Genomic DNA, 17,178 nt, shown 5'->3' on the forward strand with positions numbered 1-17,178 from the left:
ACTTCCAAACTCATTCTATGAGGCAACCATCACCCTAATACCAAAACCAGAAAAAGATGCCTCAAAAAAACAAAACAAAACAAAAGAAAACAAAAGAAACTGCAGACCAATATCACTGATGAACATAGATGCAAAAATCCTTAACAGAATTCTAGCAAACAGAATTCAACAATTATAAAAGCCATATGATTATGTCAATAGATGCAGAGAAAGTCTTTGGCAAAATTCAGCATTCATTTATGATAAAAACCCTCCAGAAAGCAAACATAGAAAGAACATACCTCAACATAATAAAAGTCATAAATGATAAACACACAGCAAACAATATCCTCAATGGTGAAAAAGTGAAAGTGTTTCCCTTAAAGTCAGGAACAAGACCACTCTCACCACTACTATTAAACATAGTTTTGGAAGATTTAGCCACAGCAATCAGAGAAGAAAAAGAAATAAAAGGAATCCAGATTGGAAAAGAAGAAGTAAAACTCACACTGTTTGCAGATGGCATGATCCTCTACATAGAAAACCCTAAAGACACCACCAGAAAATTACTAGAGCTAACCAAAGAGTATAGTAAAATTATAGGATATAAATTTAACACACAGAAATCCATTGCATTCCTATACACTAACAATGTGAAAACAGAAAGAGAAATTAAGAAAACAATTCCATTCACCAATGCAACAGAAAGAAAATATGTAGGAATAAATCTACCTAAAGAAATAAAAAATCTGTATATAGAAAACTATAAAACATTGATGAAAGAAATCAAAGATGACACAAATAGATAGAGAAACATACCATGTTCATGGATCGGAAGAATCAATATAGTGAAAATGAGTATACTACCCAAAGCAATCTATAGATTCAATGCAATCCCTATCAAGCTACCAACGGTATTTTTCACAAAACTAGAACAAATAATTTCACAATTTGTATGGAAATACAAAAAACCTCAAACAGTCAAAGCAATCTTGAGAAAGAAGAATGGAACTGGAGGAATCAACCTGCCTGACTTCTGACTATACTGCAAAGCTACCGTCATCAAGACAGTATGGTACTGGCACCAAGACAGAAATATAGATCAATGGAGCAAAATAGAAAGTCCAGAGATAAATCCACACACCTATGGACACCTTATCTTTCACAAAGGAGGCAAGAATATACAATGGAAAAAATACAATCTCTTTAACAAGTGGTGCTGGGAAAACTGGTCAACCACTTGTAAAAGAATGAAACTTGAATACTTTCTAACACCATCCACAAAAATAAACTCAAAATGAATTAAATACCTAAATGTAGACCAGATCTAAACTACAAAACTCCTAGAGGTAAACATAGGCAAAACACTCTGCTACATAAATCATAGCAAGATCCTCTATGAGCCACCTCCCAGAGTAATGGAAATAAAAGCAAATATAAACAAATGAGACCTAATTACACTTAAAAGTTTTTGCACAAAGAAGGAAACTATAAGCAAGGTGAAAAGACAGCCTTCAGATTGGGAGAAAATAATAGCAGATGAAGCAACTGACAAAGAATTAATCTCAAAAATATACAAGCAGCTCCCTCAGCTCAATTCCAGAAAAATAAGCGACCCAATAAAAAAATTATACCCAAAAGAACTACACAGTAGACTCAAAGAGCTACACAGATATTTCTCCAAAGAAGACATACAGATGGCTAAAAAACACATGGAAAGATTCTCAACATCGTTCATTATCAGAGAAATACAAATCAAAACCACAATAAGGTACCATCTCATCCTGGTCAGAATGGTTGATATCACAAATCTACAAACAATAAATGCTGGAGAGGGTGCAGAGAAAAAGGAATACTCTTACACTGTTAATGGGAATGCAAACTAGTACAGCCACTATAGAGAATAGTGTGGAGATTCCTTTAAAAAATGACAATAGAAGTGCCATAAGACCCAGCAATCCCACTGCTGGGCATACACACTGAGGAAACCAGAATAAAGAGACACCTATACCTCAATGTTCATCGCAGCACTGTTTACAATAGCTAGGATATGGAAGCAACCTAGATGTCCATTAACAGATGAATGGATAAGAAAGCTGTGGTACATATACACAATTAGATATTATTCAGCTATTAAAAATAGTGCATTTGATTCAGCTCTAATGAGGTGGATGAAACTGGAACCTATTATACAGAGCAAAGTAAGTCAGAAAGAAAAATAGCAATACAGTATACTAATGGGTATATATGTAATTTAGAAAGATGGTAATCTTGACCCTATATACATGGCAGCAAAAGAGACACAGATGTAAGGAACAGACTTTTGGACTCTGGGAGAAAGTGAGGGTGGGATGATTTGAGAAAATGGCATTGAAACATGTATATTATCATATGTGAAATAGATCACCAGTCCGAGTTCGATACATGAGACAGGGTGCTCAGGGCTGGTGCACTTGGATGACCCTGAGGGAAGGGATGGGGAGGGAGGTGGGAGGGGTGTTCAGAATGGGGGACACATGTATACCCATGGCTGATTCATGTGAATGTATGGCAAAAACCACCACAATATTGTAAATAGTTAGCCTCCAATTAAAATAAATTTTAAAATATATAAATAAATTAAAAGTAAAAAAAAAACAGAAAGAAAAAAACACAATGAGGTACCATCTCATTCTGGTCAAAATGGCTATCATCACAAAGTCTACAAACCACAGATGTTGGAGATTGTGGAGAAAAGGGAACCCTCTTACGCTGTTGGTGGGGATGCAAACTTGTACAGCAACTGTAGAGAACAGTGTGAATATTCTTTAAAAAAATCTGGAAATAGAAGTGTCATATGACCCAGCAATCCCACTGCTGGGCATACACACTGAAGAACCAGAATTGGAAGAGACACATGTAGCCCAATGTTCATTGCAGCACTGTTTACAATAGCTAGGATATGGAAGCAACCTAGATGTCTATTGGCAGAAGAATGGTTAAGAGAGTTGTGGTATGTATACACAATGGAATATTACTCAGCTATTAAAAATAATACATTTGAGTCAGTTCTAATGAGGTGGATGAAACTGGAGCCTGTTATACAGAGTGAAATAAGCCAGAAAGAAAAACACCAATACATATATGGAATTTAGAAAGATGGTATTGACGACCCTATATGCAAGACAGCAAAAGAGACAAAGATGTAAAAAACAGACTTTTGGACTCTGTGAGAGATGGCAAAGGTGGGACAGTATGAGGGAATAGCATTGAAACACGTACATTACCAAATGCAAAATAGATGACCAGTGCAAGTTTGATGCACTCAAAGCTGGTACTCTGGGACAACCCAGAGGGGTGGTATGGGGAGGGAGGTGGGAGGAGGGTTCAGGATGGTGGGACACATGTACCCATGACTGGTTCATGTCGATGTATGGCAAAAACCACCACAATATTATAAAGTGATTAGCCTCCAACTAAAATAAATAAATTAATGTTTTGAAAATGCAGCTAAACCTGAGGCGTTATGACATAGCTAATCATGCCTGAGAAACTGATCTCATTCACTTGTCTCACAAGCATTTCAGGTTAGTTAGAACTCCTAGTAATATGGATTCCTGCAAATATCTCAATCAGAAACTCCACTAGGCCAACACTGGATATTGATGGTTGTGTAGTAGTAATTTCCAAATGCAAATAGAAAATGCTTGCATATTAAATGAACACTTGCCTAATAATGTTAAATATATTTCCAAAGGATACGAATTTATTCTAGGAACTAGTTACTGGATACCTATGACTTAGGCACAAGATCAGGTAACATATACATGAATAGGATATGTATCTGACTTCAAGAAGCTTATGGTGAATATATTCAAGAAACCAACAAAGTGATTCTGAACCCTAAACAAAGGAGACTAGCAGGCGTAAACAAAGAGAATAGAATGATGATCTTTGAAGGAAGATTAAATTTCCAAACTGGTAAGGGTATTTTTATTTTATTTTATTTTTGTTTCAGTGGGTTTTTTCATACATTGATATGAATCAGCCATAGAGTTACACGTATTCCCCATCCCGATCCCCCCTCCCACCTCCCTCTCCACCCGATTCCTCTGGGTCTTCCCAGTGCACCAGGCCCGAGCACTTGTCTCATGCATCCCACCTGGGCTGGTAATCTGTTTCACCATAGATAATATACATGCTGTTCTTTCGAAACATCCCACCCCCACCTTCTCCCACAGAGTTCAAAAGTCTGTTCTGTAGTTCTGTGTCTCTTTTTCTGTTTTGCATATAGGGTTATCGTTACCATCTTTCTAAATTCCATATATATGTGTTAGTATACTGTAATGTTCTTTATCTTTCTGGCTTACTTCACTCTGTATAATGGGCTCCAGTTTGGGTAAGGGTATTTTAAATCAATGTACTGAAATTAGAATTGAGAACTGCTATATGAGATTTCACTTATTGTTATTTTGGAATTAAAGTAACAAAATTTACTGATGGATTGAACTGAAATATCTTGAATAATGATTATAGAGAGACATATTTTCTATATAGGTGCTAATTTTTGAAAGTTTAATAAAAGTTTGTATAGAATGATGATGTGTTATAAAATATATTTTAATAAGGGAGCAAAAGACTCCTTTTCCCACAGCATTCACTAAAATGGAAAACACTGAATCTTTAAATGTCCTTTAGAATTCAATGAAAATGACATTTCTGGACTGGATACTCTGGCTTGCTGATGTCTTCAGCTTCAAACCTTTCAAGAGAGCTGGTACACCAATGGGTAAAGGTCCTAGAAAGAATCCTCTGAGTTCTGGGACCAGTCCTATCTGACCTGTTTGAGAGTACTGAGTACACTTAATAGCTGTGCAACCCAGTTGTCTCATCTGCAATTTCCATAGCCTGTGCCAAGTGATGGTTCACAAAGCCATTTAAACCCTGAACTGGACATTTATAAATGTTATATGGCTATGAAGGAGAGATTAGAATGATCTCTTGTACTTCACAACCAACAACCTTATAATTATATTAGTTAAAATATAGTTTAAATACAGGATTATATTGTGCTTTTTGACCACTTAGAAAATAAATTTCAAAATAATAATTTCCTTCTGTGTTTACAATGTTCAATATTTAAAAGTCTGACATGTCATAAACAGTTGAAAAACAGAATATGTTGAATTACATAGTTTTCAATTATAGTAAAACTGAAAAAGGTTAATGACAACTGCTATCTTTCTGATTAAATGTTTTCTTTTGTTAACATTTTAAGATTACTATTATCTATGAAAAAAAATGACTCTGTAGTCAAAATTTCAGAAGATCCCAAAGTTACCTAGTAAGATATGACATGGATTAACAAAGGGACAACAATTAAACATCTATGAAAAACATATCGACATCTAGACTGATAGCTTATGTCAAAAATTTTTAAAAAAACAAAATTATGTATGGCATGCTGTCAAAGTAAGTCTTTCATTTTAGTAACAAGTGACATTAAGAAAAGGTCATCTGTATTCATATTCATTCAGTAATTGCCATGGGGATTGTTTTTAAGCTTCTTCTAAAACAGGTATATTATTATATATTTTTTTAAAATCTTCATAAACTGAAATTCAAGATAAAATTAACAAGGAACACCAGAAAAAATATCCCCTTTGCAATCATTTAAAAATGAACATATCCTTTAAGAAAACTATTGTCATAAATTTCACACTAACCACCACTATGCCTCATCTTGCAATGCAGCATTAATACTTACTGCTACTCAGCAACCTGTTCTTAAGACCATAACCACTAAACTGACCAGCATTAATTAAAATGCCCAGCACAATGACTAATATTCAGATGCCTGAGTGAGTCAATGCAGAGCCCCAGGATGCTTAATTTATCAAATGGAAAATGGAAGTGAAAAAACTGGTACATAGGTACTGTAACAGTCTACCTCTTTTAATCAGTCAGTTCAGTCGCTCGGTCATGTCTGAATCTTTGCAATCCCATGGGCTGCAGCATGCCAGGCTTCCTGTCCATCACCAACCTCCTTTAATACCTTCTCTTTAAAAATTAAAGATCTGAAATTACCTTATAATCCAAGAAAGAATTCACTTGCTCTACTTCAGAATTACTTAGCATATCACTTTCTTCATCATCAATAATTTCTATTTTCTGTAACACAAGTAGAGAAGTTTTCATAAATATATATCTTATCATCACCATTACACTCAATAATGTATAGAGAATATCATCCAATGTTCAGTTTTAATGATGGGGTTTTCTAGTCTAGGTTATCAAGAGTAAATTCTAACTGGCTCCTCAGCTTTACACCTAGTATGTGTCTGAGTCACCTCCTTTAGTAATAGAAAGTTATTGTAATATAATTTAAAATAGAAAAAAACACTTTCATAATATCCTTGAAAAAATAAGTAATCAAACTCTGCTTAAATAGTGCCCTTCAGGAACAGGGAATTTGTTTTCTGTAAAGGTAGACTAAAAGTTTAATTGGTTGGCAGAACTTTCTTCTTTACACTTTCATATTTCTCTTTGCAACTTGTAATGCAAAATATCAACATATGGCATTCATTGCAAAGTCAAATACAGTTTTTTTTTCCCAAAAAATTCACTTATTCACAGCACTCCATTAGTGAGATAATTGAAAGCAGACATTTAGAATGTAATGGTGATAAGAGTATGGTAATTTGTTTCCTTCACTGGACAGTAAGTGAGAAGAGAGAGAGCAAGAACAAGAGAAACACTAAACTGCCCTTCAGTTCAGTAGCTCAGCCGTGTTCAGCTATTTGCAATCCCATGGACTGCAGCACACCAGGCTTCCCTGTACATCACCAACTCCTGAAGCTTGCCCAAACTCATGTCCATCAAGTCAGTGATGCCATCCAAACATCTCCTCCTATGTCATCCCCTTCTCCTCCTGCCCTCAATCTTTCCCAGCATCATGGTCTTTTCCAATGAGTCAGTTCTTTTCATCGGGTGGCCAAAGTATTGGAGAATCAGCTTTAGCATCAGCCCTTCCAAAGAATATTCAAGATGGACTGATTTCCTTCAGAACTGACTGGTAAGACCTCCTTGCAGTCTAAGGGACTCTCAAGAGTCTTCACCAACACCACAGTTCATAGGCATCAATTCTTTGGCATTAAGCTTTCTTTATATTCCAACTCTCGCATCCATACATGACTACTGGAGAAACCATAGCTTTGACTAGACGGACCTTTGTCGGTAAAGTAATGTCTCTGATTTTTAATATGCTGTCTAGTTTGGACATAGCTTTTCTTCCAAGAAGCAAGTGTCTTTTAATTTCATGGCTACAGTCACCATGTGCAGTGATTTTGGAGCCCAAGAAAATAAAGTATCTCACTATTTGCATTATTTCCCCATTTATTTGCCATGAAGTGATGGGACCAGAAGCTGTGATCTGAGATTTTTGAACTTTAAGACAATTTTTTTCACTCTCCTCTTTCACTTTTATCAAGAAGTTCCTTAGTTCTTCTTCATTTTCTGCCGTAAGAGTGGTGCCATCTGAATATCTGAGGTTATTTATATTTCTCCCATCAGCAATCTTGATTCCACCTTGTGCTTCATCCATCCCAGCATTTCCTATGATGTACTCTGCATATAAGCTAAATAAGCAGGGTGACAATATACAGCCTTGATGTACTCCTTTCCCAAATTGGAACCAGTCTGTTGTTCCATCTCCCATTATATCTGTTGCTTCTTGACCTGCATACAGATTCTTCAGGAGATGGGTCTGGTTGTCTGGTATTCCCATCTCTTGAAGACTTTTCCACACTGTATTGTGATCCACACAGTCAAAGGTTTTGGCATAGTCAATGAAGCAGACATTTTTCTGGAACTCTCTTGCTTTTTCTGTGATCCAGTGGATGTTGGCAATTTGATCTCAGGTTCCTCTGCCTTTTCTAAAACCAGCTTGAATTCTGAAAGTTCATGGTTCACATACTATTGAAGCCAGGCTTGGAGAATTTTGAGTATTACTTTGCTAGCATGTGAGATTAACGCAATTGTGCAGTAGTTTGAATATTCCTTGGTGTTGTCTTTCTTTAAGATTGGAATGAAAACTGACATTTTCCAGTCCTGTGGCCACTGCTGAGTATTCCAGATTTGCTGGCATATTGAGTGCAGCACTTTCACAGCATCATCTTTTAGGATTTGAAATAGCTCAACTGGAATTCCATTATCTTCACACTTCTCATTCCAAGATGTCTGGCTGTTAGGTGAGTGATCACACCATTGTGGTTATCTGGGTCATGAAGATTTTTTTTTTTTTTGGTATAGTTCTTCTGTGTATTCTTGCTACCTTTTCTTAATATCTTCTGCTTCTGTTAGGCTCATACAATTTCTGTGATTTATTGTGCCCATATTTGCATGAAATTCTCCCTTGGGTATCTGTAATTTTCTTGAAAAAATCTCTAGTCTTTCCCATTCTATTGTTTTCCTCTATTTCTTTGCATTGATCACTGAGGAAGGCTTTCTTGCCTCTCCTTGCTATTCTTTGAAACTCTGCATTCAGATGAATATATCGTTCCTTTCCTCCTTTGCCTTTAGTGTCTCTTCTTTTCTCAGCTATTTGTAAGTCCTCCTAGGCAACCATTTTGCCTTTTTTACATTTCTTTTTCTTGGGGATTGTCTTGATCCCTGCCTCCTGTACATTATCATGAACCTCTGTCCATAGTGGACATTGAACTATGGATGGAGGTTCGTGATGTTGTACAGGAGGCAGTGATCAAGTCCATCCCCAAGAAAAAGAAACTGCCCTTAGCTTTAGAATTGACATATAGCAGTTTGTATAGCATCTTGCACACAGTAGGTACTAATTAAATATTTGTCAAAAGAATGAACATAACAGCTTAACATCAATGGAAAGAATGGCTGATAAGCTCCAACCATAGAATCTCTAATCATAGAATTCTTTTTAAAGAAAAACAAAACCAAAACCCAAAGACAAAATCTGCTTCAAATTTTTCTTTTGCATATGAATAATTCAGTTCAAAAAGAAAAAAAAAAAAAACACTTTAAACATTTAAACCCTGCCAACCCAAAAGAAAATTTAAAAAGAGAAAAGCTAAGCTAGAGTTAGTCACTAGGCAGTCTTTTAAGAGCAATCACATTAATAGCAACATGTCACAGGCAGAATTTGAAATCAAATTTCTTAGCCAGCAATTGATATGGTGATTAAAAATCACAAACAAACTTGGAATGATTATATTTGATATATTGCCTTTGGGGATATGATACCATAACAGGGTTTTTTACCATCAGGCTTCTGAGTCAGAAAGACAGCTGCAAAGGAATTGCTTTGTACTGCTGCCTGGAGATGAATCTAATGTTTTGTTTTCTATTATAATACTTATAAACTTGGGGCTTACTTATGTTGGCTCTCACAAGAACACCGATTTGATATCTTTTTTTGATGCTGTTGTTTAAATTTTTATATTTGGATAGCTTCTGGGAAAACAGAGCTAAGTAATCAAGAGAGAAGGCTTGAGGGGCCACTGTATAGATTTGTGCATATAAATAGGTCTTGTATGTCTTTGTGATTTGCCATTCATGAATAGTTGGGGACACTCAAAAGTTATAGGCAGAAGAAATCAACCTTTGAAAATTTGAAGTTTTGTCTCTGAAAATAAATTTTTCTTGATAAATTAGGTGCCTTAGTGACTGTGAGTCATCCCATGCCAGGACTTCATTCATTATTTTCAAATGGCTGCCACAGGGGAGATTCAATGCTGAGAAATTCAAACAGAAAATGAGCATGTCTTTAGGGGAACAAAGTTTCCAATTTGTAAATAACTGCATATAATTTGTAATAGTATTACTCAAATATAGAGAAAAAGAAGTTATTAAATAGTGGAATTAAGAATATTGGCACAATTAATATTGTGGGAAACAATTACTACTAGCTATCTAATGAAAACACAACTTTGCCTCAAAATAAAAGCTAATTTTTCTATATGCCCATTCAATTTAGTTAGGTCAACCATCAACTTAAATCATGATTGAAATCAGTAAAATACAATCTTAAGCTACACTCTGTATGTGGAAAACACTGTTATATATTGTTTATATATAGCAAAAAAGAACAAAACTGTATTTTATGTGCTCAAGTTTTATTAAAGTGATGTGACAGAGTTATAATGCTAGATAAATAATGTTCGTAGTGAAAGCCAGGGTAAATCTTGAAGTTACAGCCATTTTGTAACAGAAAAATCCATTATATAGACCAATTGTAAAGATTACAATGAAGCAAAAAACACTGATTTGAAAACAAAAACAACAGCACAATGACATTTCCCTTTATGTCTGATTTTGGGTTGATACCATCTTGATTTCTGAATTACTTGATTGAGTCAGAGTATAAACAGATACTGCTAAAACAGCTGCTTTGAGAACATCATTATATACCAATAATGTTTACATTTTTACAAAACCTAGTTTAATCCACACGTAGGCTGTATCTGCTTGCTATTCAATTTTTTAATACTACCTTTCTTCTATTACTACAATTTTTAAGATGACTAGCTGAGTCCAATTTAACTAAAAAGAAGAAAACTTTCCAAACACAGTGGAGACAGGTATGGTCTGAACAAAGAACACAAGAATCAGGAATACATGGATACAAGTTCCAGAACTAAGAATGACTTCCTTCATGGTCTCATGCTAAGCTTTTAAAATTCTGCCATCTGTCAAATGAGAAGAAATTGGCTATTTGCTGAATACGTTGAAGCAAAATAACTTGTGTTTAAAATGTCACATATATAGTAGGCATTAGGCTTTCGTATTTGCAAAGCTCTTACATAAATAAGGTACAAATGATATCACTTTAAATTTCATTTATTAAACCCTATAAGATATATCACTGCATAGGTAACAGATCTGTTTTGATTTGTGGAGCAAGACTTTTTTTTCTGACAATGCTGATATTGTGACCAACGGGAAATGAATCCTTGCAACCCATCATGTAATGAGGAAAGAATCTCAAAGTGTACGTACCACATTATCTGCAGATACTGCATGGTGGTTCTCTTCCTTATGAGCCCTTGCCTCATTTGGAACAACTTCATTTGACTCCTCTATGGAAACAAAGAAGGCCATGGTTTCATTTTTCATTCCTTAAATCTTTATTGCAAGCTTTTTTAAAAAATAACTTTAATAATTTCTCTGTTGTAAAAAGACACAAATGGCAATTCTACTTCAAGCAGTGTATTCTAAGAAAATAAGTGTGGATGGGTTCAAATTTAAGGATGGTCATCACTGTGATGTTTATAATTGAAAAATCTGAAGCGTTTATATGGTTAACGATAGAGTCTTGGATAAATTATGTGGGGCTTATCCTTAAATAAATGCTATAAAAGAACTAAAAATGAAGTAGAAAAATAGTTGATAATAAAGAAAATATTCATATCTATTGGAAAGAGAAAAACTGAAGGTGACAAAATCTACTATGTAGGTACACTGTGATCTTAACTTTGTTTAGGAGAAAAAGCATATATTTTCATGGAGAAAAAAAGACTGACACTATTTACACCAAGGCATTGCCATTATTATTTCTGAATGGAATTACAGACAACTTTTATTACTCTTCATTTTGTCTAATTTACTTGCTTTGATAATTCTTATTTTCTTCCATTTGCTTAAATATTTTCTACAATAAAAATGTAGTGCTCATTTTAATAAGAAAAAAGTGATAAAAATAATGTTCAAATACATGATATAAAACTATAAATATAGTACGTTTTCAAGTTTGTAATAAAGGATGTGTATATGAGTGTGCATAGGCACACATAAACAATCCCGTATATATGCAAAGAGAAAGCACTGGCATAAATATTTTCTCACCCCCATTTCAGGAATGGATATCACTGAGAGGTATGATTTTTTTTCTATTTTTTTTCATTTTATGTTCCAATATTTTCTATAATGAACGTGTATTCCTTTTATGATCAAAATTTAGTACTCCCGTACTATAGAGGGAGGGGCCAAGATGAGCTAACCTTCTGTCATGGACACACCAAAATTGCAACTGTTTACAGAGCAACTACCCTTGAGAGCAATATGAGAACAAGCAGAAAATATTAACTGCTGGAAATACAATGAAGGGGTCACAAGAAGAGGAATGAGAGGGTTGAAAACACAGTACAGTGAAGACCCATACCCTTGGGGAAGATAACAGGAGGATAACTATAATTGCAGAGATTGTCCTCCAAGGGGAGAGGGATCTGAGCCACACATCAGGCTCTCCAGTCTAGGAGTTTTGCACTGGGAAGATGAGCCCTCAGAATGTTTGACTTTGAAGTGCAGCAGGGCTTACATTCAAGAAAGTCAGAGGGCTGTGGGGAAAATACTCCATTCATTAAGGGCACACAAAATCTCACCTTCCAAGATCCGGGGCAGAAGCAGTAATTTGAAAGGAGCTTCGGTTCTGATCTTGAAAATCTTCCTGGAGGCAAATGAAACTCACCTTGGAAACATAGAAGCTAGCAGTAGCCATTTGGGGGAGTTCATTCCACCATAAGTACACTGGTGCTGGTAAGCACTATTTTGGAATCCCCCCTCTAGCTTATTCTTGCCAGGACTCACCCCACCCCCAGTTCTGAGATGCCCCAGGCCAAACAGCTAGCCAGGTGGGGACACAGTCTCATCTACCAGCAGACTGACTGCTTTAGGAGTTCTTAAACTCCTAGTTGCTCCAGGACCTGGCCACATCTACCAGAATGCCCAGGACCGGGCCAAGGTCACCAGTGCACTTGCACTAACCCTAGGACTCCCAGGGCCCTGAAGCCAGAGACTGTGGGAGCCAACTCTGTTCACCAGTGAATGGCACTTTTGACACTTTTATTCATCATGATATTGGAAGTCCTAACCACAGCAATCAGATAAGAAAAAGAAATAAAAGATATTCAAATTTGAAAGGAACAAGGAAAATTGCTATTATTTAAAGATGTTATATATGACGACAGTGTACATAGAAAATGCTAAAGTGAAAGTGAAGTCACTCAGTCATGTCTGACTCTTTGAGACCCCATGGACTGTAGTCTACCAGGCTCCTTCATCCATGGGATTTTCCAGGCAAGACTACTGGAGTGGGCTGTCCTTTCCTTCTCCAGGGGAGCTTCCCCACCCAGGGATTGAATCTGGGTCTCCTGCATTGCAGACAGATGCTTTACCATCTGAACCACCTAAAGAAACCATCAAAAAGTACTAGGACTCATCAATGAATTTGGTAAAGTTGCAGGACAGAAAATTAATATGCAGAGATCTGTTGTGTTTCTATACACTAACAGTGGATTAGCAGAAAGAGAACTTATGAAAACAATCCCATTCACAATCATATCAAGAAGCATAAATTACCAGGGAATGCGTCTAACTAAAGAGGTAAAAGATCTATGTTCTAAAATTATAAGATACTGAAGAAAGAAATTGAAGATGACAAAACAAATGGAAAGAAATTATGTGTTCATGGTTTAGAAGAATTAGGATTGTTAAAAGAACTATACTCTGCAAGGTAATCTACAGATTCAACATGTTCCCTAACAAAATACCAATGGCATTTTTTTTTACCAATGGCATTTTTTAAAGAACAAGAAATATTTCTAAAATTAGTATGGAAACACAAACAACCCTGAATAGGAGAAACAATCTTAATAGACCAAAAATAGAGATATCATGCTCCCTGATTTCATACTATACTACAAAGCTACAGTATTCAACAGTAAGTTTCTATTACAAACACAGATACGTAGATCAACAGAACCAAGTAGAGAACCCAGAAATGAACCCACACTTATATGGACAATTAATTTATGACAAGGGAGGCAAGAGTATACAATGGAGAAAGTACAGTTTCTCCAATAAACACTACTGAAAAAACTGGACAGCTACTTTGAAAAGAATCAAAATAGGCTATTTTTTAACAGCATATACAAAACCTAAAACAAATTAAAGATGTACCTGTAATATCTGAAATCATAAAACTTCTACAAGAAAACATAGATAATTTGCTCCTTGATATCAGTTTCAGCAATATTTTTGGATATATATCCTCAATCAAGGAAAACAAAAGTAAAAATAAACAAATAAGACTACATCAAAATAAAAGTTTTCACACAGTGAAGGAAACTCAATAAAATGAAAAGGTTACCTACTGAAATGGGACAAATTATTTCCAAAGGATGCATCTGATAAGGGATTAAGATCCAAAACATAAAAAGATCTCATAGAACTCGATGTAAAAAATACAAACAGGCCCGAGCACTCTTTTAGAGTCGGGTGGAGAGGGAGGTGGGAGGGGGGATCGCGATGGAGAATACGTATAACTCTGTGGCTGATTCGTGTCAATGTATGTCAAAACCCACTGAAATGTTGTGAAGTAATTGGCCTCCAACTAATAAAATAAAATTTAAAAAAATGAAACCACAAAAAAATAAATAAAAGCTCTAAGTTAACTATAAAAAAAAAATCCAATGAAAAACTGACATTTTTCAGTGAGTAGACATTTTTCCAAAGATGACCAACAAGAAAAGATGGTCAATATCACTAATCATCAGGGAAATGCAAATCACAACAGTGAGATACCACTTCACATCTGTCAGAATGTCTGTTATCAAAAAGACAAGAAATAACAACTGATGACCAGGATGTGGAGAAAAGGGCACCCTCCTGCCCTGTTGGTGGGAATGTACATTGGTGCTGGCAGAAAATATGGATAACAGCATGAAGACCCGTCAAAAATTAAAAATAAAACTATCATGTAGTCTTGTTGCTGTTGTTCAGTTGCTCAGTCATGTCCAACTTCTTTGGACTGCAGCATGCCAGGCCGTCCTGTCCTTCACCATCTCACTGAGTTTGCTCAAACTTATGTCCATGGAGTCAGTGATGCCAACCAACAATCTCATCTTCTATCATTCCCTTCTCTTCCTGCCTTCAATATTTCCCAGCATCTGGGCCTTTTCTAATGAGTCAACTCTTTGCATCAGGTGGTCAAAGTTTTAGAACTTGGGCTTCAGCATCAGTCCTTCCAATAGATACTCAGGGTTGATTTCCTTTAGGACTGACTGGTTTGATCTCTGTGCAATCCAAGGGATTCTGAAGAGTCTTCTCCAGCACCACATTTCAAAATACTTCAGTGCCTAGCCTTCTTCATGGTCCAACTCTCACATCTGTACATGACTACAGACCGTAGCTTTGACTATAGGAACCTTTGTCAGCAAAGTGATGTAACATGGCTATGTGTTATAAATGAAAATTGTTAGGAGAGTAAATCCTAAGAGCTCTCATTGCAAGGAAAATTTGCTTTCTATTTCTTTAACATTTTTTTTTCCATTTGAGGTGAGGGGTTTTTGCAAAACTTTTGTGGTAATCATTTGATGATATATGCAATTCAAACCATTATGTTGTACACCTTAAACTTATACCATGTTGTATGTCAATTATATCTCAACAAAACAAAAAAGAAGTTAGCAAACTGTAAATTTGAATGAGTAGTCAATGCCTGACTGTCACATTAAATAACAATAAAACAGCAATGAAATTAAAAAAAAAAAAAAAACTCAGTAGTTTAAAAATGAGAAAATAAAAAAAAATTAAAAAAAGAAAATCAATTCAAAAAAATCAGTCTACTAAAAAGCTTCATGCTGAGCTAGGAGAAGTGGCTAATTCACAGCATAGTGTACCTACAAGATAATCCTTTGTCTTAGATTTCCTCCACCTCTACCCCTTAGAAAAACAGATGAGTAATGTTTCTCTCTTTTATTTCTGAACACCATATCATCAACATTATTTGGATAAATTAGTGGAAGTTCTCAGTTCCTTGGTAAAGAACAATTTATTTCACCAGAGAAAGCAGAACAAAATAGTTATTAGTTCTCCTAAGATTTTTTGAGTCCATCCCTTCCCATGGAAAGACATATGAGTCCCTGTACGAACATGGAGGATGACTAGGAGGTAGTCACTGCTCATCCAGGAACTCACATATGAGTGCATTGAGAACGAAAGATATTCAGGGAAAATTTACCAGAGTTTTAATACAAAGTCTACTATGAACTCATTTTTTTTTCTAGAAAAGAGTGGTTTGTAGGTTTCCAGTTCAAGATGGCAGAATAGAAGGACATGTGCTCATCTTCCTCTTGCAAGAGGGCAAAAACACCAAAATTGCAACTAGTTGTTAAGCAATCATCTACAGGAGGACACTGGAAACCACTCCTCCACCCCCAAAAATAAAGATACTCCAAGTCCAAAGACAAAGAAAAAGCCACAACAGGATAGTAGGAGGGGCACAGTCACAGTAAAGCCAAAACCCATACCCACTGAGTGGGTGGCTCACAAATTGGAAAGCAATAATACCAAAGAATGTCTCCCAATGTTGTAAAGATTCTGAGCCTCACGTCAGGCTTCCCAGCCTGGAGATCCAGCAAAGGGACTGGAAATTCCCAGGTAATATGACTTTAAAGACCATCAGTGTTTGATTACAGATCTTCCGCAAAACTGAGGGAAACAAAGACTCCATTCTTGGAGGGCATAAACAAAATCTTGTGCTCACCAAAACCAGGGGTAAGGAGCAGTGACTCCACAGGAGACTGAACCAGACTTACCTGCTAGTTTTGGAGGATCTCCTCTAGAGTGTGGGTAGGCAGTGGCTAATTGCAGGGACAGGGGCACTGGCAGCAATAGTCCTGGAAGGTGCCTCTTGTTGTCAGGTCTCTTGGAGGTTGCCGTTAACCCTACCATAGAGCCCGTAGACCCCAGAGCTGGGTCTTTTCAGGCCAATCAACCAACAGGGAGGTAGAACAACCCCACTCATCAGCAGGTAATTAGATTAAAATTTAGTTCCATCAGAGTCTTCTTACACCAGAGCAAGACCCAGTTTTCCCAGTCCCTCCCATCAGGAAGCTTACACCAGCCTCTTAGTCTTATCCACCAGAGGGCAGACAGAAGAAGCAAGGAGAACCACAGTGGCTAGAATGACAGTCACATTGCAGAAAGTTAATGAGAATGAAAAAGTATAGACTGATGTTCCAGTTGAAGGGCCAAGGTAAAATCCCAGAAAAACAACTAAATGAAGTGGAGATGGGCAACTTTCCAGAAAAATAATTCAAAATAAAGATAGTGAAGATGATCCAGGTTCTTGGAAACAGAATGAAGATGCAAGAAATGTTTATCAAAAACCTAGGAGAACTAAAGAAAAAAACA

General features: G+C 36.2%; 1 protein-coding gene across 3 annotated transcripts in view; it reads right to left on the bottom strand.

Moving 5' to 3' along the window:
• Positions 1–17,178, bottom strand: part of HDX (highly divergent homeobox) — a 206,775-nt gene that overhangs the window by 18,655 nt on the left and 170,942 nt on the right. The window contains exons 7-8 of one of the 3 annotated variants that reach the window (XM_065915337.1): positions 10,984–11,063; positions 6,046–6,129 (exon numbers count right to left, since the gene is read on the bottom strand). The exons of 1 other annotated variant lie outside the window; for it this stretch is intronic. In XM_065915337.1, coding sequence (XP_065771409.1) covers positions 6,046–6,129; positions 10,984–11,063 — 164 coding nt within the window. The remainder of the gene's footprint in view (positions 1–6,045; positions 6,130–10,983; positions 11,064–17,178) is intronic. One more of the 3 variants, XM_065915338.1, reaches the window with a different exon arrangement.

This window comes from Muntiacus reevesi, chromosome X (assembly GCF_963930625.1).
Source record: "Muntiacus reevesi chromosome X, mMunRee1.1, whole genome shotgun sequence".
Lineage (NCBI taxonomy): Eukaryota > Metazoa > Chordata > Mammalia > Artiodactyla > Cervidae > Muntiacus > Muntiacus reevesi.